This window comes from Cyprinodon tularosa, unplaced genomic scaffold (genome assembly GCF_016077235.1).
Source record: "Cyprinodon tularosa strain WSP-4 unplaced genomic scaffold, ASM1607723v1 ctg59, whole genome shotgun sequence".
In the NCBI taxonomy this organism is placed as follows: domain Eukaryota; kingdom Metazoa; phylum Chordata; class Actinopteri; order Cyprinodontiformes; family Cyprinodontidae; genus Cyprinodon; species Cyprinodon tularosa.
Window position 1 is genome coordinate 1,869,929 of NW_024039329.1, and position 26,472 is coordinate 1,896,400.

Sequence of the window (26,472 nt, forward strand, 5' to 3'; positions counted from 1 at the left end):
ACGTCAATGTTGTGGTGCGCGTTATCCAATCGAATGAGAGTTTGGTAAAGCTCGACCAATCAGGAGCCAGTTTGTTAGGTTGCTGTTTTGGGAAGCTGTCGATGGAAGGTCGGGATTGTTGTTTCCAGTGAATGGTCACAGTTTGGGATTTTAAATCAAACCAGAGCCTCAGCTCCATGTAAGTTAACAGCTGCCGTATATGCATGTATTTATATTTTACTTCAATAATCTCGAGCTCTTGTGTTTATGGCGGAACAAAGAAGCTGTTCAGTGGCTCCAAATAACTCATGGATATAAATTAAAACAGACACTGTTTGTTTCTAACTTAAAATAAATCTTAATTCTATGTCTGTATTGTTAAAACAAAGTTAAGGAACAGAAAGAAGCAATTTAAGGGGAGACCAGAGACCGGAATTATCAATTCATAAATATCAATTACAAAGTAAAACCTACACATTTAGAACTTATATTTAAAAGAACATCAAAATGAAGACCCTACACAGGGACTTGCAGGCGGGTTTTGGATCATTGTGGTGAATAAATAACCCATGTGCTTGATTTTAAGGCAGGGTTGTCCAAAGTCAGTCCTCAACGGCTGGTGTCCTGCAGGTTTTAGATGTTTTCCTCCTCTAGATTCGGATGTCAGGATTTTTAGGATAATTATCATTGAAGATGTGTGAGTGTGTTACACCCTGGTATTGGCTGCCTGTTGCGTGTCAGAACTGATATTTTAATCTAATTAGGACAATTTCTTTGTCTAGATATACAGTTATAATCTTCATTTTGTACGTGGCAAAGATTTGGAAATGGAATGAGAGCAGTGTCCTATTTTGATATGACTGGAGCCATTGATGTCTAATCATCTGCTAACGCATATGATGTAAAATAAGATGATTTGGCAGACTGGAGATGTATAAAATGCCTTTTTAACTGTAAATCGGGGCCACTACCTGAGAGGTGAGCAGCTGCCATTCTGTAACCCTAAGCAATTTCTCTGTTCTGAGTAAAATTACAATTTTTATCAGAATCTGTTGTCATGTCTCCTGGTTATTTGATACATATAAGTTATTAAGTGTTATTTAAAGAGTTTGTCCTGAGTGATCTCTTTTCAGGGAAAAGAACTGAAGAGATAGAGCATCAGGGTGCATACACAAAGCCTATTTTTAACAAGATGATGTCCCATTTCTGAAACATTGGTGTCCAAAACAGGGCTAATTAGAGCTTGGGCATTATTTATTGTGAGGGAAGCAATTCTGTTTTATATTAACTCGGCTTAGCTATAAGTGATGGAAAAATTAGTTTGATGATCTAAAACACAAAAATAAGGCTCAACTCTATAAGTGAGGAAATATTGTGCATCTGATCTGATGACGTAGAGGCATTGTGCATATGTGTTAAGAATCTTTTTTATTTATCTATTTTTTGTGTGTGTGCTGTTTTGTCAACATAGCTCTGGGAATAGATGTCCCAGAGATTGATGATAGCCCAACAGCTTTGCTTTTACAAGATGACCATTATGTCTGTTGCTACAAGGTTCCGCTTGGTGCTTGTATATTAAACGTTCTTGAAAATAATTTAGGACTTGAGAGAAAAAAGAGGGCATAAGAACTTTGGGGAGAGATAAGGAGATGGAGACAGCACTGGAAAAAATCAAAATCTAGATAAGTCCATCCATCCATTTTCAGACATGCTTAATCCCAAGTGTGGTCGCGAGGGGTGCTGCTGCCTATTTCCAGCTGTCTACGGGCGAGAGGCAGGGATCATCCTGGACAGGTCGCCAGTCCATCGCAGATCTAGATAAGTCATTTTTTCTTAAAATAAATGCATTTGTTCTTGGATTTTGGAGGTAAAGGAGACAATGGAACAAAAAAAATTACACTTAAAATAAGAAAACACAATTGCATTGTCTTATTTCAAGTGCATATTGTCTTATTATCTTATTTTAAGAGTAAAATGACTCATTCCACTGGCAAACTATCTCACTTACCTACTGAAATTAAGGGTAAATACACTTAATTTAAGAAATGTTTGCTTATTTCTAGTTCGTTCTGTCAGTGAGAAAAGTGTCTTCTTGTGTGACCACAACCGCAGCTACATGTTCTGTTTGATCTCAGCTGATTTAACATGTTTTCACTTAATAAAATCCATTTACTGGCTTTACAGGATAAAACTCTTACACGTGCCTTCTGCCAATACGTGTAAAACAGGAGTATCTCATCGCTGGGGCCGCAACAGTTACTGGGCCCCAAAACATCTGCAGCCCCAGAAAAACCCAGATTCATTACAGGGCTCTTTCAGTTGGACATCTGGCCCGCTGGAGCTGCCCTCTGTCTGTCATTGGGTAGCCAGGTCAAGTGTTCACCGCCTCCTGCTTTGATTGGCAGTTAGGGAAACATCTCAGACACTTTGGCAGATACTCACATACTGGACACCAGTATTGCACCAGTATCTGGTGCATTACTTGCACATTGGAAGCAGATATCAGACTGTGCAAAACCCATCTTAACCATCCATTGGTCTCTATAGTGTACTGCATGAAGGGTTTTGTATCGAATCAGTTGTAAAAGGATTTCTACTCATTTTAAAGGTTCTCTGACAAATGTTAGACCATGCACTTTAATCAAACCTAACTGATAAATCAGTTTCCCATTTTCCAGTGGGAAGTGATATAGACTCAGCTATATTGGATAAACTCCTATATATTTTGGAAAGTAACTTTTGGAGGATTAAGGCTTAGTAAATCCTTTGGTGGTATTTTTAGACCTGCTTCATTAAACTTAAATCTGTCTTTTATGATAGAACTAATCTGTTGCTAGTCTAGAAATTTGTTTTTGAATTCCCTAACTGTCAAATTAAGCTGCAGAATGGGATAACGTTATTTTTCTTTCAGATAACTCTTCTAAATGTGTTAAGAATCTTAACTTTTACTGCATCAATGTCTTTTTCATGCATATTTGTGAACTTTTAATCTTCCTCCTGTGTTTATTAACTCTGGCAGATTCCACAGACATAGTTCTGGAGAGGCTGACCTCTGGTTTAAAGACTTCAGTGTCTCATCTTTGATTTATTTATTTTTTGTAGCTTGTACAGTTCTATGTGTATCTTTAGGTCATGACCATCTTTAGTATTCTCTGTAGTAGTTGTCCACAGAGTAGGATCGAGAAGGAAACAGCCAGACAGACTGGGGCCTCGTCTGTAGTCATTCTAGGGCTGTTCCAGTCTATAATGGTAAAGAAAACTGCTGAAATGCAAATTTCTCAATATTCCCGTTCATCTCCATCCTAACTCTGACATGTGGTTATAAAGAAGCAAATCCTGAAAACATAAAGCTGAAATAGGCTTCCTCCATATTAAGGGTGTGCAAAATAATCGTCATGACGATGCATCGCGATCCTAATTTTTGTGATCTACTGCATCGATTCTTGCCTTCAAGAATCGATTATAAAACAAAATAAAAAATGAACAAATAAAAGACATTAATGGTTGGCGCACATCAGCCAAACCAAGTGGAAAACAACTTCCAGTCCAGCAGATGTCGCTGCGGATGTGTTGACGCCTGCTGCCTTGTGTCACAAGCATTTCCGACCGTGGGATACTGCGACGAGTCATATGAAATAAAACATGGAGGACACTATGAAAATTCGCGCTGCGGCTCCATCACATTTCAAGTCAGATGCTTGGATGCATTTTGGCTTTAAAAACAAAGAAGGTAAAACAGTTTCTTATAGTGTTCAGTATATTATTTCAAGTATCGTGATGTATCGTGATAGAATCGCATCGTGGCATGTGAATCGTGATTCGAAACAAATCGTGACTTCTTTGCCAATACCCACCCCTACTCCATATGGTGGCTTGGTCAGCGGGGCTCACTCAGGGATTCCGTCAGGTTTCCTCTTGAGTGCCTTAAAATCTGAGAGGCATTTTGTGATCCTTTTTTTTAAGCTGAAAAAAGGACAGACCCAGGAATCACTGGAGAAATCTCTACTAGTCTGGATTTCTCTATGATCCCTCAGGCTGAGATGGAAAGTGTGCCATTGGAGAAGGATATCCGAGTTTTAATTGTGGGACTGTTAGCATCTTGACTGATCAAGGAATGACAAACCACAGATAATAGGTTGGTGTATGGATGACTATTCAATCTAGAAGATTTTATGTGATCTAAAGCAACACTTAGATGTAGAATCTATTTCTGCAGCAGCGTCAAAACAAGTGTTCCTAAGACTATAGGACATTTATTAACTTCTTTTTATTTCTGAGACCAATAACATGTACTAACTGGTATAACCCCTGTTTAATTTGAGCATTGCATAGTCAACTAACTCCTCTTTGGGAGTTCAGACTGATCAATGACATCCCTAAGACAGCTGTAAAAAGCTTTGTGTAGAAGGCAGAGGCCAGAGGCAGTGTAAGATCGCAGGATGCTGTGATCGCCCAACTGCTCACTTTACCAATGCTCTCAGCATAGACAGTCCTGCTGCTTTGACAGCACTGTTGAGACTTATGTGTGGTGACAGGAGGCCAAGGGAAAATATCATGACAGGAGGCCAAGGGAAAATATCATGACAGACGATGCAGGGCATTGTGGAGAGACTCCACAAGCCAAATAAGATGCTCTGAGTGACCTGCATTTCCAAAAGGAGATCCAGCTTTAAGGATGTAAGAGTTTTCTATGCCTTAATAAAAAAAAAAAAATACATGTTAGCTTTTACGTTGCTAAATTAATCTTAGTGTGTGGAGAACAGGATAGAGTAATGGTACAAAAATAACACCTTTTCATATCAGGATCTATTGAGGAGGTGATTTTTTGTTTTCTGCTTTTATTATGTCAGCTGCTGTATCTGATCGAGCTAAATAATGGCAGCAGTCATAACATGTCAGACCTTTTCCTGGTCTGAATTTTTTGCTTTCTTCAGCCTTTCTCTGCTTTTTGTGTGGAACTCCTTAAAGGAGTCCCGATGTTTTGTGTCCAGAGGATGCCAAATTATCGTCAACATGCACCAAATTTGTTTTGTTAACACTGAAAGAAAACACCAGTCTCAGAAGTCAGACACAATAAGCCAGAACAGATGTTGCACTGGCTTATTTTTCCTTTTAACTTTTTTTTCTGTGTCCCATATTTTGCATTTCTTCATTGTGTTTTTCTCAGATGTTTTGGTTGGAATGACATCACATTTCGATCTATAGGAAGACTTCTATAAATGCTAAAAATACAAAGCGTGTTCTCTTGTAGAATAAAAGGAAACTGCAGTCTTAAATTTGTTATTGAGGTAAGATGTCTGTCACTACTTGGTATAAAAGCAGTGTAAAGCTCAGGCCCATGGATAACCAAAACTTCTTTGTAAATCTGATACAAGCACAGATAAGATCTCTGAACTCTTTCAGCACAGAGCCAGCACCACACAATCTCTTGTGGTCAATACAATAAGCTTACTGACTGACTTTCCATTGAATGTAATTGGCTGGGGACTGGGTCAGCCTGCACTTCCTTTCACTTTGCAGCAGTTGTATTCATATCACTTGCCTATTATTTGCCCTGGCTGACCCTTTGATTGTAGGTATAAGCTCTGAGCTCCTCAAATAGCCACATCACTCAGCTGTTTCTCAGCTGCGTTGCTGTTAGCAACAATAAAAAGAGCAGTATGGAGATCAGTCTTTTCAATTTAAGCTTTAATAGAGGGGGACGGAGATTTTGCACAGACACCGTCCTGGGACTTTTACATCTGTCTTTCTCTATACAGCCAGGTGCCCATGTTCAGATCTTCAGGATTAACACTGATTGCAACGATAGTTGAAACAGCAGCCCCCCTTGTTGCCAAAGCTGCTCCTTTTTTATATCTCAAATTAAGATCAAATCAAGCCATGCGCAACAGGACTTACTCCCCACCCTCCCCTGCCTTCTGCTGTCCAGAGAAAGACATCAGAGGTAGGATTCGTCCTTATTCTGGTCTGGCTGCTCCTCCAGACTCCCTTCCATCTGTGATCCTCAGGGAGAAGAAGAATATCTGACAAGGGGCTCATAAGCCTCTTAGCCCCCCCGTTGCCTGGTTCTCTCTCAGCCCATGTTTTCCTAATTTAGTTGTGTAAGAAGTCTGCTGCAAGGCCCTTGTGTGCTGTTTGGATTGAAATTCGCTTTGTGGTCCTAATAGACTGGCCATGTATATCAATTAACACTACTCACTCATGGCAGGGTCAAATCCCTAGAGACCAGTGGAGGTAATTCCATTCTGACTATTTCCTTATGGTTTCAATAATGTGCATTTCATTTGGGATTACATTTGTTGAGCTTAAATTATGTCCCTGCTGTAGTTTCCTTAATAAATACAATAACATGACTGCATAGGTATGATCCCCTTAGATTTTTAGTTATTTAAAAGAACTTCTGATTCAGTTTCAGCACTTCTCACTTACCATCAATTATATCAGATCCGATGAACTTGAATTAAAGTTTAGGTCACTTATTTGTATTTTTAAAAAGACAATGCTCAAGAGATTACATACAATCACTATAATTATTTAGTTCGAACACAATCCGGAGAAGGTTACAAAAAAAATTCCAACTTTTATTTTGCGTGGCGCCAATTCCAAAAGGTATGTTTAGCACATAAACAGTGCTGCATGTAATCAACAGGACAACATGCACACAACAAAGCCGGGTGACGGGAGCCTTGTGTTCTGCAGTTGCATTTCATTAGAGCTTGCGTCTTAATCAAGGTGGAGGAAAATAACAGGAACAACTCGAAATACCAACAGTTAAGACCCAACACCCTCGGGTGTCTGTCAGAATGCTGTAAGTGAAGATGCTTTCTATGTTTTAACGTCACAGTGAGTCCAAGCATACATCCAAATCTGACAGAATGAACAAAGATTTCAAAATATTTGAAATATTGGTAGTAATCTTTTATAATCATAATGCATTGAATTCTAAAGTGCAGCACATTTCTTCCCTATATGATAAATGTTGATTAGATATAAGTCAACTGGCATTTCAAACCTCAAGAAATCCCAGCAATTGGTAAAACATGGAATGTGGAAAACCCTAATATATAAAGATCTAATTAAAATCCAAAAATTCAAGTTTAAAAGTATTTCTCCTTAGAAATAGAGCTTAAAATGTGTCATAGAACGTCTTTAAACATTTCCTGCTTTAAGTAGAGGGGGTCTTCTTTAGAAAGGCAGCAGCTGTTTCTCCTCCTTTTGATTGTTTCTCCAGAAATATCTTTATTAAGAAGATTCTGCTGATAGTTTGCATAAAGAAAAATTTACTTTATCTCTTTAGTTGTGATTGAATTGAGCTGAATGAATAAATTAGGTTTCACTCAATAAGAGGATCACAAAGTTAAACACACAATGAAATAATTCCATCTGCAGCTATTCATTTGAGATTCCCCCTTTTATCCTCACGGTAGTGCTGCGAGGTGACAGCGGGAGGCCAGAGGTCACAGATGGTTCTGCGGTGAAGACTCCTTTTACTTTTTTTTTTTCTGTTGTTTTTGTTGTCTCGTGAAAATCTCCGCTGTTTAATCCAGGATTAGCAGAGAGATTTTGTGATAGTTTACAGCTGTAATACAACATTCAGCTAATGTTCTTTGCCCAACCACTGCATGTGCGCACACGCAAACACACATTTGGGGAATTAAAGCTAAAAGATAGTCTGGGTTGCCTAATTCTTTGCCTTGGGGAAATTAGATGTAATAGATATTCAATCAGGAGTCTCTGTGGATGTCCACCTCATTCTGAGTCCCAAGAGTCACTTTGCATTGTATGCTACATTTTCTATGTTACCTACAGGTGATGCTTTTGTCTTCGCATATGAACACACACACACAGACACTATCGGTGACAGAGGGTGCCTCTGAAAACCAGGCGGCTGCATATGGACTCTTGATATCAGTCACTGGCCGTGTGATCTGGTTATGCAAAGTCTCTTAATCCCTACCTATGATGAATGCATGCTGGAATGGAGGGGCGGGGGAGTGATGAAATAGAGATATGAGAGCAGCTGTATGGGAGGCTGTCCACTGTGCTTTGTGAATGAGTGCTAACAAAGATTCCTGATCCCTGGTCTAGCAGAAGGAGGTGTACACTGGAGATCATGTCTGAGAGTGCGTTACAGTGCCACAGAAAGGAAATTGCAGGTGAAGCAAGCTGAGACTAAGAGGAAGAGGCATGGACATGCTGCCTTAGTGCAGAACATAGATTCCCATTAACCCTCTGTCCACTTTTTTTTGCCATCAGAGGAATTAGAGGGCCAAAGGTGTTATTGTACCAGCCGGGGAAGGATGCAGTTTACAGGACAAGAAAAGGGAGTGTGCTAAAACTGGAAAGGAACATTTCATTTTGGCTCCTCACAGGGTATCTGTCTATATGTCACCTGCTCGAGTCCTGCCATTCAGAGTATTTTTTAAAAAAGTGAAGGGTTGCCAAGGGTGATTGAGAAACAGAGGGAAGAAGCAGTGGGGAAGTGAGAGGATGGAGTCTATCTTTTTGGGATCAAAAAGGATGGCGAATAGGCCAAAGAGACACATGAAAGAAAAGATGGAGGGTTTAATAGGTGAAATGTAGTTGGAATGAAAGAGAAGGACCTGTGTGTATAACAGAGAGAGAAGAGTGGAGGGGGTAATGGGATTAGGGGTAACACCTTTGGCAAGGCTCACAGAGCCACCTGACACCCAGTCTGTTGGGAACCTGGGGAGAAACAGGGGGTGGAGGTGCTGGGGTAAGGGAGAAATTGGGGGTCCTAATCCTTGTCCATCTTTGGGAAGTCATTCCCAGAGCTCTGAGGATTTGTGGCTTTGGTTTCCGCTCTGCTTGCTTTGGTTAATAATACCCCAGGAGGGAAAGGAAACGTGGTGAGAGAAAGAAGGAAACAGACAGAGGGTATAGAGGAGATGAAGAAAAAGATTTCTTTACCCCGTGGAGGGCTAGCAGGACAGCAGCCTGAGAAAAGAGAAGGTGATGAAGCACATACTCACATCTAAGCTCAACCATATACAGTTCCATATTGTGTGTGTGCAGGTTTGCAAGAGCTTTTTTTGCATATAAACCCTGCTAGACAAGTGTGTAAATACTGGCTTGCTCTCTTCAGTCCATCCTGCAGGTAGAGTAAAAGTCAATAGCCCAAAAGTGGTTGCTATGTTTGCTCAGAAGACATGTTTCTTGTGTGTTTAAATGACAGTGTTTGCGGGACCATTTCAAGTCTGCCAGAGTGTTTTTGTGTTTCTATGGTGCCGACAGGAGCTGATAACAGCTCTAATGATGATGATGGCAGCCGAGGCAACACCGTCAGGGAAGTAGCTTAGACAGGGCAAAGCTGCCTGGCTGCGTGTGTAACAGTTTCTGTGTTTGTCCATCACCTGAGCTCATGGTGTTGATAGGTCCATCGTCTATGGGGTCAAAGTGCAGGACAGTTTTCTGGTGTGAACTGGCCACTCAGCCCCTGAGAATGAAACACTGAAGAATGTGCCATCTTAGCAGTAGGCCAACTTTGACAACCCTGTCCACACCTTTAGAAATGAAACTCACAGCTTTCTCTCTTGTTTCCTCATGAAATCCTGTAACTTCTGTTTGTTTTCTTCCACAGGTGGAGATGTTCCGTCGTGTTCTGGGGAAAACCCTTCGCTTTGTGGGTTATACCATCCAGTATGGCTGCATAGTACACTGTGCCTTTGAATACATTGGAGAATTTGTGGTGGTTTGTATTAGGATTATGTAACGGATGTCTCTTTTTCATATTCAATACAAGCTTATGTTTGCTCAAAACTAAACATTTTTTTTCTTGTTTTGATTCAGTGTTTTGGTCCATCTATGGAGCCCACGATCGTAAACAATGTGGTGTTCTCTGAACGCATTAGTCGTCATCTTTATAAAATACAGAAGTAAGTTGAGATCTGGATCTTATATGTAGCTTGATCTGACTTTTTTATATTTTGAGCTTGAATCTTCAAAGACTGTTTTCTCTCCTCCCCATTTTAGCTAGCCACTGAAATGTTGAACTTTATTAAAAATAAACAAGTTCTTCTATAATAAGCTTTCTTTTATGACCTTCATCTGCTACTATTGGGTTGATAACTCCAACTACCACCACAATGAACTCACTAATATGAGACAAAACAACGGATGTTTACCAGCCTTTTCTCTTTCCTTCATGCAATACAATACAGAATCCTCATTCTGTCAGAATGTCTGGACGCGAAGCTGCTTTCCTTGTATAAAATTGTTGCAAATCTAGAATGCCTTTAAAGTCAAGAGCATGACTCAGCAGATGACTTAATTGAATAAAATTTGAAAACGTTTGGTTTTAATAAAGTTCTACATCTGTGAAATTCTTTATCAGAGAAAATAATTTATGGTATTTGGTAAATTAAACAAATGGATAATCTCATAAAACAGGTATTTTGATCTAAAAATGAACTCCTGATTGACTGATGTCTCCACTTGGGGCTATTGCTCTGGGTATTCAGCTACGAAGGTTCTTGAAGAAGAATCCAGACCTGATGGAGTGACCAGGAAGTGCAGTTTACCTTTTTACCTGATGTACCTCTAATTTTTGTGTAAAGCTTATGCAATGATTGTTGTCTTTGTTGCATGCGTCCGTGACCTTCTGCAGCGTATTTACCTGATTCCAAACTAAGGAGCTTCCAGAAATCCCAGAACCCAGTGCTTGGAGGGGCTAGCCTTGCTTGCCTTTATAAGAGTGATTTTAGAGCAGAAAGAAACATTGTGGTCCTTGAGGGTATTGCTCTATCCAAAAATAGGACTATGGTAGCAAAACCACAGTGCTTGAGTCTCAATATTACCCTAAAGGTGAATGGCCTCTTTTGACCCTTTTAGATCCCTGAAGCTTTGGTTCAGTTCCTTCATAGTCCAGGTAGCATTAAAACTTTAAGTTGAACTTTTCCTTCTTTAAGATTTACTTCTGGCCTTGAAATTGCCATAAGGTATTGAATTTTCAGAGAATTAAACAAATATTTTAGTGTTTTCTTTAACTTTGTTTATGTCTAGGTTAGGTAAACTTTGTTAACAGGCTGTGTGTAACGGAGTAAATTTGTATTATTTGCTTTGCTTACTGTAATATATATGGATTAATATAAAACCTTACTTTTTTCTCTGATCCTACATAAATTGTTAATTTTACTACAATATATTAAAAAGAGTTAAAATACATCAGCTCTTCTTCCTGTATGGGTCTTTTTATCTCAGTAAGTTGATATTTTATTTTCAGATGACTCAAATGTATTGATAAGCTATAAAGCTGATTTGAATTTGATAACTTGTGAGATCGGTGATCTCTGCACATTATAAGAGGTTGATTATATTTGCTACAGGTTGTTTTGCAGGTTGGATCAAACCAGAGTCAGTGCATCATGTATACCACACATAATGATTGTTTTTATTTCTTTTCAGGGGTGACATAGTTATTGCAAAAAGTCCATTCGACCCACACGTGAACATTTGTAAAAGGGTTATTGGATTGGAGGGTGACAAGATCTGCACTAGTTCCCCATCAGATTTTTTCAAGACCCACACATATGTGAGTAAATTTCCTTTTAAATCATGCACACCTGCAGTATACTTGTTAAGGTGTCAGAATGTTAGTTGCTTTTAATATATATTCAATTATCTCCTGTTTTTAAAGGAATCAAGATTCAGACACAGCCTTTTGGCAAACAACCAAAGCTCAGGGTGTTTCCAAAAACTGCAAAAAGCGAACAGTTAAATAGAGAAATAATGAAAAATGTGTTTAGTACAAAACCCTTGATAATTCCTTTCACCTTAAAATGATGAGTAGAATGCTTATGCATAATGCAGAACTGTGCCTCAGTCATGCTTTGTGTGTCTATCACAGTCTATAGGCTTTCAGACTTGTTTACATTTTAGACCATTCGCATCCATTTTGTGTCAGTGGTCAAAATATCAGCTTTTGACAACACCTATATTTCCTAAGAATGGTGATAAAACCAGAGAATGAACAGGGTTTCTGCTGCTGAAACCACTGTCATTGCTTTTCTATTACTGCTCTCCCCAACACCCACAGCTCAGGCCCGCAATCTCTCTGAAGCCTGTTAGAGTTAGTGCCAGCTGAGTGGACAGACTGATGGGTGGGAGGAGGGTTGTCTGAGACTGTGTTTGTGTGTGTGTGTGTGAATGAATATATGACAGTCCACAAACCAAAGGTTGTGTTTATGTTGCATGTCTTTGAATTTACTTTCTATTTTATAGACTTTGGGGAAACGCTTGAATAGGTTCAGAAAAATATAGCACAAGGCCAAGCCTGCATGTGACATTCATCAAATGGCAAAGTAAATGCTTACTTCTACCATCTTTACCTCTACATTCAAATGATTGAAAAGGTGTACCGTAATTCAGTGAAACATTTTCCACTTTAAGTCATTTTAACACTTTAAACTACTTTATTTAGGTTCAGGCAAACTTCTTCTTTGAAACATTTTCCAGATCCACTGCTGAAGGCATGCTTTCTACTCCATCTTAAAGTGGTAGATCTATGTTTATTAGAAGCTGGGTTATATGAAGTATTTATCAGTAGATTACTTGCATCTAAGTTCTGTTTAACAGGACCTTCTAAGGGGCTGCTGGCAATTTATGCTACAATGAAGTTAATGTCCATATATTTAATAGAGCCAGTTCCTGTACAATATTAGGTGAAATACTATGTATACAGAGGTGGATGCAGTACCAAAAAATGCACTGAAATAATAGTAGATTTAATCATATTTTTACTCCAGTTAAAGTAAAAAGTACCGATCCAAGAAATTGGGTCAGAATAAAAAAAAGGAGTAAAAAACTACTTACTTAAGTACTTAGTAATATATAATAATGATTTATTTAATAGTCATTATCATAATATCATATTTGATATTCTAAAAATATATACAGCTAGAAAAAAACATAGTTAGGTGCAAGTGCTGGTGTTTGAAATAATAATATTAAAAAAATAATATTTATATGGGTATGTTAAATATAATATATAACATACAATATTTACACAATTAAAATTTAAGGTGGAATTGACACTTTTCAAAAAATAACCTTTAATAAATATTTTTTATAAAACCTATTAAATCAATGCATAAAGTATTGTATGTATATAGTTTAGAAGACGATGAGTTACATTAACATGATACGGTTAACCTTTGACCTTCAAACAACACAGCAGGGTCAGCAGATAGAAAAGCTTGAGTGCAAAAGAAACAAACTTAAACATGAACTGTAGATATTTTCCTCTGCTACATTTTTTTGTTTAAAACCAGCTGACCCTTTGAGTGAAGTTACTTATGGTACAGTCGCCAGAAGTTTTACTCAAGTAAGAGCAGTGATACTTTATCGAATTCAAGTAAAATTAAAAAGTACAATGTAGTAAATCTCCTACTTAAAGTATTTTTTTATTAAAGTAAATGTAACTGAGTAAATGTAAGTAGTTACTACCCACCTCTGCATGTGTATAAATAATCAATGGTGTCTTTATTTACCCCCTGTAAGTATAAATACTGAAAACCTTTGTAGGCAATCTAACAAACACTTCCATACTATAAGTTAAAGAATTTTTTTCCTGCAGGACGTTTTGCAAATTATATTTAACCCTGTAATGCCAAATGTATCATATTTGATACATACGGTTTCTGAAATGTTTTGCGTCCGACACCTTTTGCATAATTTAATGGTACAAACTTTGCTCAAAATCCTATCGTACACAATCAGATATACCTGTTATCAGAGGGCAGAAGACTACACAAAAAATAATCTTGACTTATCGCATAGTAATAAATGATTAATATCAAAAATTTATTTCTGTTTTTTCTTTTTACATATTTTGTTAAAAGGCCAAATAAGGACTTCAAACCAAAAACAAGTAATTTTCTGTTTTGTTTTATTCTTGGATCAGGCTTTAAAGGGTTAAATTCTCCAGTAAAACAAATGAACCACTGAAAACTCTTACATTTATAACTTTACTAATTTTATGATTAACATATTATCAGGGACCCTCGAGCTCCTAAATTTAGGGATGAAATAGAAGCCAGTAAATATTTCTGAAGCTACCAGTTACCTTCATAGTAACTTAATTAGTGAAATGAAGTCCACAGGTGTGCAATTTTAGTGTTGCGTGGTCTTTCCATATAAACACACCTTTTCTGTAAGGCCCATAGACGGTAACATTACAAACCTAGAGGCATCATTCCCTCGCTGGGCAAGGAAGGTATCGATCAGTAAGGCAGCACAAACGCTGAACATAACCAAGAGGGAGTTGCAACGTTCCACTGCCATTACTAGAGTATCAGCTGATCTGATCATTACAAGCTTTACACTTTAAAGAGCTGGGCTTTATGGAAGAGTGTCTAGAGGAAAGATGTAACTTATATAGATAAGGATGCACGTTTAGAGTTTACCAAAACACAGGAGGAAGATTCCATGGTCAGATAAGACTGGAATGAATCTTTTTGGCCACCATTAAAAAAATTAATGTCTGACACTTAGCCAACACTTCCAGTCACCCCTAGAACATCATCTCCTAATGAAACATGGTGGTGGCAGCATCATGCTATATGGATGGTTTTAAGCAGCAGGGTCTTGGAAACTGCTCAGGGAAGGATGGATGGTGCTAAATACATGGATGGTCTTTAGCAAATGTGTCAGTCTGCCCGTAATTTGAGACTGGGATAGAGACTCACCTTCCAGTAGGATAATGACCTGAAGCGCACTGTAAAAACAACAATAGAGTTGTTTAAAGCTACAGGCTATTTCAGGGATATACAGTCAGAAATGTAATATATTATACATAACATTTGCGTTGCCTTAGAATTCGTTATTTATAATTACATAGGAGCGGGTCTCGCAGCCATGGAGGCAGACATCTTTGCGCTACGGCAGCGCAGAGCCAACAAACTAGCGATTGCGAGATCGCTAGTTTGTTGTCAAAATTACACACTGTAGCTTTAAGGGGAAAGTCTATGTCTAGAACTCAGTCCAAGTGAAAAACTTGATTAGACTTCAAGATTGCTTTTCACAAGTAAAAAGCATCGAACTCAAAGAACCTTTGTTTTGTCCTGAGAAAAAAAGGTCCATGTGACCAGATTTGACAAGGTCATGGAGACTTAACCCAAGCATTGCTGTTGGATACCTATTTCTACAATATACTGACTTTTGGTTGGGAATGAACAATTATGTTTTCTTTCAATTGATCATATTTGTAATTCCTTTCACAACACAACATTTTCAACATTGTGGACGTATTCTGTAGATTGTTAGACAATAAAAAAATGGAAATATCAAAGAGGTTGGACCATTTTTGCAAGATTTAGCATTATTGGGGATTGAAAGCATCTATTGTAACAGAGCAAATACCTTTTCATAGAAAGGTCTCCTTACATTGTTTTTTGTCTCCCTCCACAATCTATGCGCTTATGTCTGGTTATTATGACGGTGTGAAACATTGTATGTAGACCTGTAGAGATGATATTTGTAGTGTTAGACCCTGTCATCACCCCTTTTCTTGTACGGACAGATAGACAGACCTGTCTCTTCCACCCTCCAACATTTAACAATGTACTAATTGCTCTCTCACCTTTTCAGAAGCATTTCTATTGTGTCAAAACAACACCAGTGGATAACTAATGTTACACCAGGGGAGAGAAAGAGACATGTGAGATGGAACACCCTCCATACTTTCTATTCTCTGCTGTAAAGTTAGACTGAGGTATATAGAATGAATATTCATATTAATATAAAATAATTCCTCACCCCAATCATGTTAAAATAATGAGCTTGTTGAACAGTAATCCTCAGCAGTGTAGAGAGCTCCATTCTCAGCTCTGCTCCACACGTCTCTGACAGGTACACAATGCCTGGCGTCAACCCAAGGCTGCTGCTGTCCTCCTCATCCATCCCCAGCAGTCCTCAGCTGACAACAGGAACTAGTATAAAAGCTATAAGCTTGTAATAAAGGTGATATTTTGAAATTATTATGGAAATCTTTACATGCTGAAAACGCAGATAAACCACCTACTTAAAGATTTCCAGCACTGTTTGAAATATTTAGTAGAACAAATAATACTAGAGTAATGAATTATTTGAGTCCAGTGAAGCCCTGTATCTGTCTGGGTTATTAATGGGGGAAAATTCCTTCATCTTTTCTCCTTTTACCCCTCAGACAATAGTTTATTGCTTTTCTGTCGTTTGCTATGATGTGGAAGGCCAGGTTTCCAATACAAGTTTCACTTTTTTGATGCCTGTTTTTTTTTTTTTTTTTTTTTTTTTTTTACCCAAGTATGTTTGTCTCGATTGTAGTTGGAGGTTTTCTGCGAGGAAGTTTAATCATAACAGCTCAACCTAACTAAAAATGAATAGAGAGCATCTGTGAACAACAGTTTTTTCGGCTTTTACTAAATATTCTAATTTAAATTTTGATCTGGGCTTTGACTTAGCCATTTAAACAGACTCACTCAGCCTAACGGTTCCATTGAAGCTCTCATTGTGTGAGCAGGACTGGTGTTGATAATAAATGCTCTTCTCTTCCAGTGGGGACTTTAGATTGTTGTTAAATGTTACTATGATTGTATTTGTACTGGGGTAGTGCACAACAATACTTTGCCTTAAAAAAAGGTAAATATGCATGGTACAGATTTTAGCGAAAGTTATAATGAAAATAATGTAAATAACAATAATAATAGAAAAAGAATCAGAACCAACAGTTTTTCCCATGTAGATATATGAGGAAAGAACTGGTGAAAAAAATATAATATCACAGGACTGAAAACTGCATACATGGTAACATACTTTGGCAGTCGAGAATTTTAATTCTAAAAGAATACCAAGCATTCACCATTTCACTCTCACTTTTCAACCTATATATTGACACAGCAATTTATTTATACACACAATCCTACAATCTTTAAATCTTTGCAAATTGTTTTGTGAAACACCCTTCAGTTTGTGACATAGTCACTGTTTAATTCATAAAGGTGGCGTAGAGAAAGTCCTTTAATTAGTCCATGTGTTGAAATAATTAGATAAATAGTTGATAAAGAAGACAAGGTGTTGTCCATTAAGTCAGACCATAATAGTATGAATGCACCTTTCTGTACAGTGGTGTGCCCATATTTGTATATTTTCGGACAATTACTGTACCTGTAGAGCCTTAGTGCTTTTCTCGGAATAGTATCCGCTAACTGTACAAGCCCCTGTGTCCCAAAAATCCAGCACTGCACAGAACAGTCTTGCCTTTTATCGTTACACAAATGATCCGTGTTAGACTCAAGGAAAAATCAAGGATAATAATGAGACAAGAGTGGAACATTTTAAATGCACTCTAGTTTGCTCTGTATGAAGGTCATGAATGCTACTTCAAGGGGTAATTAACTAACTAAATTTATCACAAAAAGACAGGATACATCAAAACCATCCATACAGTTCAGATAGAATACATTTTTTTAATTGGAATAACCTTGAAGCAGACCATAGCTTATAAACTAGGCAAATTTACATTTTAAAAACAGCAAACATCCATGTAATTACTCATTTAAACCTATTTTTACCTACTATACCTAACCTGTTTCTATTTTTACATGCAACAAAAAGACAACAATCTTTACATTTCTGAAGTAATCAGTGAGAAATATGAGGACACATCAAAGTATTATTAAAGCAGACATTATTGGACATTAATAGCTATCAATAAATAATCCATCAAATGGACAAAGTTTCCATTATACTTTTCAGGCAACTCCAGTTTAGATTTCTTTTTGTTAAAGGGCACGGACTAGGACTTTTTGATTATATTCACTAAGTTCATGCCATATTTGTGACCCTTACATGATACATTCAAACTAATTTAAACTTCCCGTTCTTACCCTTAAAGATAGATTTCTTTCTGGGACTGTAATTATAAGAAAAGCTCTTTTGTAGACTTTTTAGGCTTAGAAGGTAACTTGAATTGGTATCACAGCCAGTATTATTACAATTGGTTAGATGAGGTTCAAATAGGGATCTGTATAAAGTAAGATGAGCCTTAAGGTGGAGGAAATGCCTCTAATTAAAAAATAGGCCAATATTATAGACTATTCTGTGATCTGACGTGTGTTTTTATGTTTAGAATAACATGTAATGACCGCCTGATATCAGAGGGTCTACCGTAGGTAGCTTTATTGGTCAGATTTAATCTTTGTAAAACATTTTCTTTTTTGTTTTTATTCAGCAATTTGGATTTGCTTCTCATATACATTGTTTGTTTCTAACCCCCCCCCTAAAAAGTGTTCATTCATTACACGGGAGGGTTTGAAACCAAAAATGTTCCTTATACTTGTGGGGGAAAATTTTCTTTATTTTAGCTATTGGCTCACTGCAGGATTTTGAAGTGTTTCCAAAACTAAGATAAGGAATTATTTTGGGGTTTTCCATACATCCCGGCTTAATTAAGTTAATTCTGCGTTCTGTGCTGCTACGCTGCTCCAAAAAAGGCCTAGTTCTGGTGCCGTATCTGAAAATTTCCCTTAAGCTGCACACCTTTAGACACCTCAGTGCAAAATGTTGTTGCTGCCATTAAAATTAGCTGCTTGTGTTCATATTTCTTTAGTCTTGGAAACAAACCTGGGGAACTTCTGGACACAGTGTAGAGGGAGTCTGCAATTAATACTTTAATTTGTCTTGGTTTACATAATATTACTCATCATATGCATGAGCTCTAACCAATCTGTCATGCCTTTCCAATTGTTTGAATTTCTTGAACTATTAAAAAGATACATTTTGTAGAGGCACTTGATAATTGGTAATCAAGCACTTATTTCCATAGGATTAACAGTATTGGGTGTTTTTTTTTTTAGAAATGTAAAAACAGAACAAAAAGAGTCCAATGATGATTTGTCAGATGACAAACAGTGGCGTTTCTTTTCTGGTGCTTGGGAGCCAGCATATGTTACCATGTTAATGAGGTGTAATGGTGAGAATCCAGCATGTTGACATATGGTTCTCAGATGACTACTTTAATGATATTCATTTGAGTCGTTGTTAGTCAGCGAGTTGTTTACCTCATGTTAGGTCAACGTGTCAGTGGCTTGTGATTATGTCACATCATCTGTCTCAATTATCAAATATGAAATGAAACGCAGCATCCTGCATTAAGACAGGGCAGTAATCAGAAACCAGAGTAATAGGAAGGAGAGGAAACACAGGAAGAGGCATGACATCATCCCCTTGCTAGTTTCCTGTTTCCTTTTTCCAAGTTATTTGCTTTCTTCCAGAGGACTTTTACAGTTAAAAGTTAGGCAACGCAAAAATAGATTCCCGGATTGTGATGCCCATTATGACAATATAATGTGTTGTTGATCCTGTCTGCACATATAGGGGGACAGCACACTTAATTAGGGCCTTGACAAGCCTACTCTCCTAAAGTGATGAGATTAATCATAATTGGTGTCACTGTGAATTAGAGCTCGCTTGGATGACTGCCCCACTGGCAGGTCGGACCGCGGTGGAGACCCTTGGACGCTGCTGCTAGCCGCAGCTTAGTTCTCTCCCTCTTTTTCCCTCTGTCCATACATCCCAGGCCTCTCTCTGGCTTTGCACTCCTTGGGTTAGAGGGGTTCAAATCTTAGCCAACAGCCTAATGACCCTTTTTGAAGTTCTTTTAAGCCTCCTTCCCCAATCCCGTTTGTTACCCATGACCCTTCTCCTACAAAAGTGTGGTAATAAAGAGAGATCATGTTGACGTTAAGATACGTGAGGAGGGAGGGATAGCTGAGGGGATTCTTTAGGATGAAAGGTGTGGGGTTTGGATAGAGTTTTTGTAAATAGTAGAGTAACTCACTTTTCTATGCCGTTTCCTGAGGAGTTGCTTTCCTTGTTTACTTTAGGCAAGTATAACTGAAAATCGTTTTTGTCCATGTTTTGTGTGTTACATGTTTTCTTAGGTTCCATTGGGGCATGTATGGCTGGAAGGGGATAACCATATGAATTCCACTGACTCTAGGAACTATGGCCCAATTCCTTATGCCCTAATCCGAGGTCGTGTTTGCTTAAAGGTAACGTGCAAAGCATGCTATTTACAATAAAAAAAGGGGGGAAAAAGCTTTTAAGGTAAATGTATGCCTTATCTGGGTTGAGAAAATGGTATTGTGTTTGGAGGTTCGCCATTTTGCTCTCCAATAAATCCCTCCATTATGATCAAGTGCTAATCAAAAATTATAGTCAGTTGGAAGTTTGAAACAAGTGTGTTTGATTGGCTAAAGCCTGGACAGCATATTGTCTAGCTTTCCATTCTGCTATGTTGTCATGTCACAAGATGTCATCACAAGCATGACCCTGGAAATAGGTCAGGCAACCTTCTGTCCATCTGATTGGATGGCAGCACTCCACTGGAGGCCCTGCTATGACAGCTGATGAAATAACAATATTTTTAATGAGGTCAAATGCATCATTACAAGCTTTATTGAAGAGTGTGTCCAAGATGTGAAATAAAGTGTTGTTTTTTTTCCTATAGTGGTTTTATGTTTGTATTAACAAAGTCTTATTTATGCTTTAACTCCTTGTTATTCTGCATGTTTTTTTCCCTTCACAGCTTTGGCCGCTGCGTAGCTTCGGCACTCTGAGTGAAAGCCCAACCAAACGCATCATTAAAGCTCAGAGTGACTCAGACTCAGATTGACACATCCAATTGTTTCTTTTCCTGTACTTAGTCTGAATCATTTTTTTAAAATAAAACAACTATTTGTTCAATATCCCTGAAGTCTTTTTTTTTTTTTGCTTCATTACTGTCGGACATTTTAATTGCAGGTTTTCTTTTCCTCTCTATTTGGAAAAAAAACCCCCAAACACTTTGCATTTATACCTACTTGATTAATAGAGCTGCTTAGAGCCTTTTGTCATCCGGAGCTTGCCTTACAGAACTATATATAGAGCAATGCTTGAGCAGTGTTTAAACATTGCAGTCTGCAAATTCTAATCTATGGCGTGCAACAAACATGCATATGCTTTACACCAAGTGTAAAGCATAACAGAAGATATTAATTTGAAATGTAAAAGAAGCCTTTTCTACCATAGTTATGCAAAAATGCTGTGCTTGCTTTTGTACAAAACAATACCTCTTATAAAATCATGTCATATGTTCAGGTCTACTCTATCTTGGCATTATGATGAAACACAAAGTTCCTGACTGCTTAATATTTCATTAGAGCAGCAAAGGCAGTCGAAACTATGCAATATTGATATGTACTTAAATAATTCTCTCTTGCTACTGGAAAAATCTGTTGGACTTTACACTCATAACAAAATATCTCCAGCTTTGTAATATTATTTGATTTACTTAGATGTTTTCCTGCATTTGATTTGTCTCTTTTGCCAATTAATTTCAGCCAAAGTACAAACAAAAGTTGCGCTTGAAATTGCACATACTATATGCATTTATGACATTACAGAGTATGTTTTAAGTTAGCTGAATGTATTTTTATATGTGTATAACCAAGATATTTTTATTTTTTCCTTTAAAATTGTTCTTTTATTGTGAAAATTGACAAATATGAGTTGGTAAAACTAAGCTGGTTAAGTGAGAAAAAATAAATCACTGTACTGCTGCACATTTGCAAGTCTTGCTCCTCCTGCTTAGACCTTCCTGGGCATGGGGACATAGCACAGCGTTGGCCTACTGAGCTCAGCTGGTCATCCTCCGAGTCAGAGAGGAGACTCTTCTCTTTGAGCTCCCAGAGGGAAGTAAGTTCTGGGCAGCCGTGGGTCCCTGTCCAGCTGCTTCATCTGTCTGGAGGGGACCAGAGGGTCATGGACAAGGCTCTCTCTCTGTGACACTGAATTATCTGCCTGAGTGTGATTGTGCCTGCTGGGGGAGACACTCAAGATAATATGAGAGTGTGTTTATGAAAAACATTTTTTTTTAGGGATTTGCTTCAAGCACATCTTTCCTCTCAAGGTTTTGCATTCATCTGTTGTGTGTCAACATGGTTCTGCTGTTTAGCTGAAATGCTGACAGAAGTAATCTCAGCATGCCCCCTTAAATATGCTTCTATATTCTAGAGAAAGCCAGGACTGTATACTATTATAACTTTCTTCCAAGAGGATTAGAACACTGTTTATAATTTGAGGAAAGTTAGCATGGGTAAAATCTGGAAATTGGAGATTCACATCCCCTCATGTCTATTGGGATCATTCTTTCCCCCAGGATGTTCCCCAGTATGTAATTGTTTAAACAGATAGTTTTAATCAAAATCACATAATTCTTTGCAAAAATAGGAGTTGAACCAAAGTTCCAAGGAAATGATTGAGGTGTAGATGACCCCCATGCTGAGTGGGCACAAAATGAGTGATGAGGGAGTGAGTAGACCTCAGAAGAAAACAGACAACAGACAGCTGTGCTGAGCTATGCAGCAGCATGCAGTCAGGCTGTGGGCTGTCAGTGAGGCTGAGGTGTGTCTGCTTCCTGTGTGAAACACAACGGGGACAGAAGAAAACTGTTGCAATCTCATGTCGCTCCACATTATGGGTAAAATAAATACTCAAAGATGGATCTGTTAGATTGAGGAGCTTCTTCATCATGTTAAAGTAATCCCATTTACTGTATAATTGTTTTGCTTTCTTTTAGTTAACATGTTATATATATATATATATATATATATATATATATATATATATATATATATATATATATATATATAAATGCTGAAAGAAACCTATACAGCTGAGGGGACGCAACAAAACTTCTGAATGTCTGATTATGAGATTTAAAACTGTTATCTTTCAGCTGTGAGGCAATAATACTAATAACCCACTAGAAACCCACTAATAAAATATTTACCTTTTTTGTAGCTTAAATAAAATGCCCTTTTTTATTAACAAAATGTAAATGCTGTATTACACTGGAAAATGAGAATTAAAAATCTATTGGGTTTTCAAACAATAGCATACAGGCAGAGATCATTGTTTTTAACTGTTAACACAGTGGTGGTCAGGCATCAGTGATTAGGTAAAGGTTGATCTGCAATGGTCCAAGTGTGTTTTACTGTCCCTACACTTGTCAGGTTGTGGAGTTATTGTCATTCACTCAATGGTTTCAGCCAAAATTGAGCAAATCGGATCAATTTCTCTTTTTTTTTGCTCATAAAAATCGAGTAAGTTCATTTTAGGAATAATCATAGCTAAGCAAAGTTAAATGTTAACATCATGCATATTTGATACTGAAAAATAATGCCACATAGCAAACGAAATCTAACACAATGAATCAAAAGTTGAAATTATCAAACATCCTCTTTAATTATGATAGTAGTAAACAAAGACAGGATCCTGAACAGTGCTGTCTATCAGCACAACATATAAATCAATTCTACAACAAAATTTTATTTCCTTGTTGGGTTAGTGAAGTATTTTTTTAATTTAATTTTAGCATATTACTTTGCTTAAGTGTATAGATAAGAATTGTTTTTGTTACATGGTATGTCAGTTCATCTAATAGGATGTTATCAAACTGACAGATATTGAAAGAAAAAAGTAACAGCTGAAGCTTATGGACCAACCTTTCGCTTAAATCTGTGTTGACTATTTAATACCCTGGGCAATAGCCTGTTTTTATATTTGATACCAAGTGCAATAACTAAATGTATACCATTCCATATAAATGCCCATTTAATACCCTGTGCAATAACCTTGTATATTAATCCTGTTAAATAAGACACCTCAGTTGTTATATATATACTGTATATACCTCCATGCACCTTTTCCTCCTTTTGGTACCTTCTTCTTTTTTACTATTGAGCCAATGTAAAGAGTACATTTCTCCATTGTTAGATTAGTAAAAAAAGAATCAATCAATCATGGTAAATATCTAAACGCAGAAGAGTTTGCTTTTGCCTTCATAATTTGGAAGTTTACCTTTGAAGCAAAACCAGATGTAAATCTAATTTTGAACATTTATTCACCTTTGCATGTTCAATTAAATGTCTTAAAGCATAAGGGTTACCTTAAAGGAGAATTACGGTTTTTAACACTTTTAGCCCATTTTCTGTAGTGTCCAGGATGAAATCGAATGATCGACACCAAAATTTTGACAATTGGTCCTGTCTCTGCTTCTTGGCTCATTTAGAATCCACCCCTGGCTGCTTCAGAACGGCTTCCATAGTGCATGTCCGATAATGTCCTTAAAACAACCTTAAACGTTCTTTTTTTTAAATATGCTACTCACCAGGTCGTCAGAGCTGTTCAATGACGTTCCAAAAAAAGTTTCGTAAAGAAAAAACGTTCCTGTAGTGTTTTATTTAGCATTTTGTAAATCCCATTGAGTTCTGTTGGAATAGTCAATATTCCCCTGCCACCGGAAACGGAAATGGGGCCTGTTTACACAGTTGTAGTCTTTTCGCTTCACTCTGTGTACTCCGACGTCGAGAATCAAGAATCCACCTTTCGTATTCCATTTTCAGAGTTTTTTAAAGTGTTTAACAGAGACGTTAGCACCTCGACGTCGGAGTACACAGAGTGAAGCGAAAAGACTACAACTGTGTAAACAGGCCCCATTTCCGTTTCCGGTGGCAGGGGAATATTGACTATTCCAACAGAACTCAATGGGATTTACAAAATGCTAAATAAAACACTACAGGAACGTTTTTTCTTTACGAAACTTTTTTTTGGAACGTCATTGAACAGCGCTGACGACACGGTGAGTAGCATATTTAAAAAAAAAGAACGTTTAAGGTTGTTTTAAGGACATTATCGGACATGCACTATGGAAGCCGTTCTGAAGCAGCCAGGGGTGGATTCTAAATGAGCCAAAAAGCAGAGACAGGACCAATTGTCAAAATTTTGGTGTCGATCATTCGATTTCATCCTGGACACTACAGAAAATGGGCTAAAAGTGTTAAAAACCGGAATTCTCCTTTAAATATGTTCTTGCTTTTAGTGACTACATAAATGACTCTGTTTCTTTTTTACTGAGAGAGCAGGGGGTTTATTGTTTTGGGTTTATTTTCCAATTTATTATATTGTAGCAATTTTCACCTCAACAAGTTTGGCATGTGCCAATTTTTGTTGTTTCCCCTAGATAACATACCCCTGCTAAACCAGGGTAGAAACCAGTTGTCAACTGTTTTTTTAATTGAAAACTTACTTCAGTGAACTGGTTTAGGTGTTTTTTTTTATGTCTTCTGTTATTCTGCATTTCTGAGCATCTGTGAAGGATTGAAAAAAAGGAAACATTTTTGTTCTCCTTATGTCTGCTGATTTAAAAATGACTGTTTTAAATTATATTATTTTGCAAGCTCTTTTTTGATTGTCCTGCTTACATCTGCTTTGGCCTGCCGTCAGCCACTGAAGGTTGTTCTTTGCATTAACTGCTGTATAACAAAGAATTGCTACCAAAAGAAAACACTTTTTTAGAGGTAGAGTCTTTGCTTTTGGAAACAGATGGAAACGCTTCAAAGTGGGCATTAGCACAAGTTCAGCAATATCACTAGTTAAGAAAAAACCTTGCATAATAAAAACAAAAGCATGTTGCCAATATAGAGAGTAAAAACGGAGAGAGATTGAGGACAAGAAAAGAAATAAGGATGGTAAATAATACCCTAATATGTGTAGACAGACAGACAGCATGTGTTTATTTCAAGTAGATTGCTCCTTTAACAGTGCAAAGACATGTGGAAGATGAGAGTGTGCATTACAAAGGAAAGTCTGTCACTGGTTATAGACTGGTTTGTTAATTTCTATTTTAATGTTGGATAAATGGAACAAAAAGCAAACTTAGATCAAATGCAGCAGTATTACTCTAAAATCTCATCCCCCTTCTTATACTACCTACAAAATGAAAAATATCTCATATTAAAAGATTCACAATCAGGGGGTTACTAATGAAAACCTGATTTTCCTTTATCACAACTGTTACTTATGAGATGTTTTTGTAAAGTTATGTCAATGTTCTGCATGAAGTCAATCACGCATCAATCCACTTTCACTTGCATATTTCTGGTCTGTTGTTGTGTCCAAATTTCTTCCATTGCTTTCTCTTCACATGCTTTGGTCTTCCATCTACTTATGTTGCCTGTGGCCGACAGGGAATTGCCTCTTTCACTGATGGATCCTTTCATTCCTGCCTTTTAATCAAGGCTGTTAGTACTTCTTAATTAAGACATCACAGTTGTGTTTGATCACTGTGTCCTATGTGGGAGGGGAGGGGGTGATAGAGATCATGAAAAGGAGCTCATATACCCTACCACTCACAGTTTTCTGCATGTGTAGATGACTGAACAACTTCAATTCCAGCAGGCACACCTCCTCCGACTCTTCTCTGCCAGCCCTTGAGGCTGCTGGTGTGTACTTCTCCCAAACCAACAGGCGTCAACCTCCAGAGATCCATACCAGACAGATGGTATTGGAGGCTGGGTGGGATGGCTATCGAGCTCCCTACTGTCGGTTTGTTGTGATGATCACACACGCCAGGCTGTCGATACTCACAGTTGACTAATCAAAGAGCTGGGAAAA

General features: G+C 37.6%; 1 protein-coding gene across 1 annotated transcript; it reads left to right on the top strand.

Moving 5' to 3' along the window:
• Positions 1 to 26: 26 nt before the first annotated feature.
• immp1l (inner mitochondrial membrane peptidase subunit 1) lies at positions 27 to 20,723 on the top strand. The gene is made up of 6 exons (XM_038306727.1): positions 27 to 178; positions 9,581 to 9,691; positions 9,790 to 9,875; positions 11,404 to 11,530; positions 19,917 to 20,027; positions 20,564 to 20,723. The coding sequence occupies exons 2-6, from the start codon at positions 9,587 to 9,589 to the stop codon at positions 20,648 to 20,650; spliced, it is 516 nt and encodes a 171-aa protein (XP_038162655.1). The 5' UTR covers positions 27 to 178; positions 9,581 to 9,586; the 3' UTR covers positions 20,651 to 20,723.
• Positions 20,724 to 26,472: the final 5,749 nt, after the last annotated feature.

Excerpts from the sequence above, each read along its gene's own strand:
- immp1l (XM_038306727.1), top strand. The coding sequence starts at position 9,587 with ATGTTCCGTCGTGTTCTGGGGAAAACCCTTCGCTTTGTGGGTTATACC. Across the intron at positions 9,692-9,789 it reads ACATTGGAGAATTTGTGGTG|TGTTTTGGTCCATCTATGGA; the intron begins GTTTGTATTAGG and ends GTTTTGATTCAG. Across the intron at positions 20,028-20,563 it reads GAGGTCGTGTTTGCTTAAAG|CTTTGGCCGCTGCGTAGCTT; the intron begins GTAACGTGCAAA and ends TTCCCTTCACAG.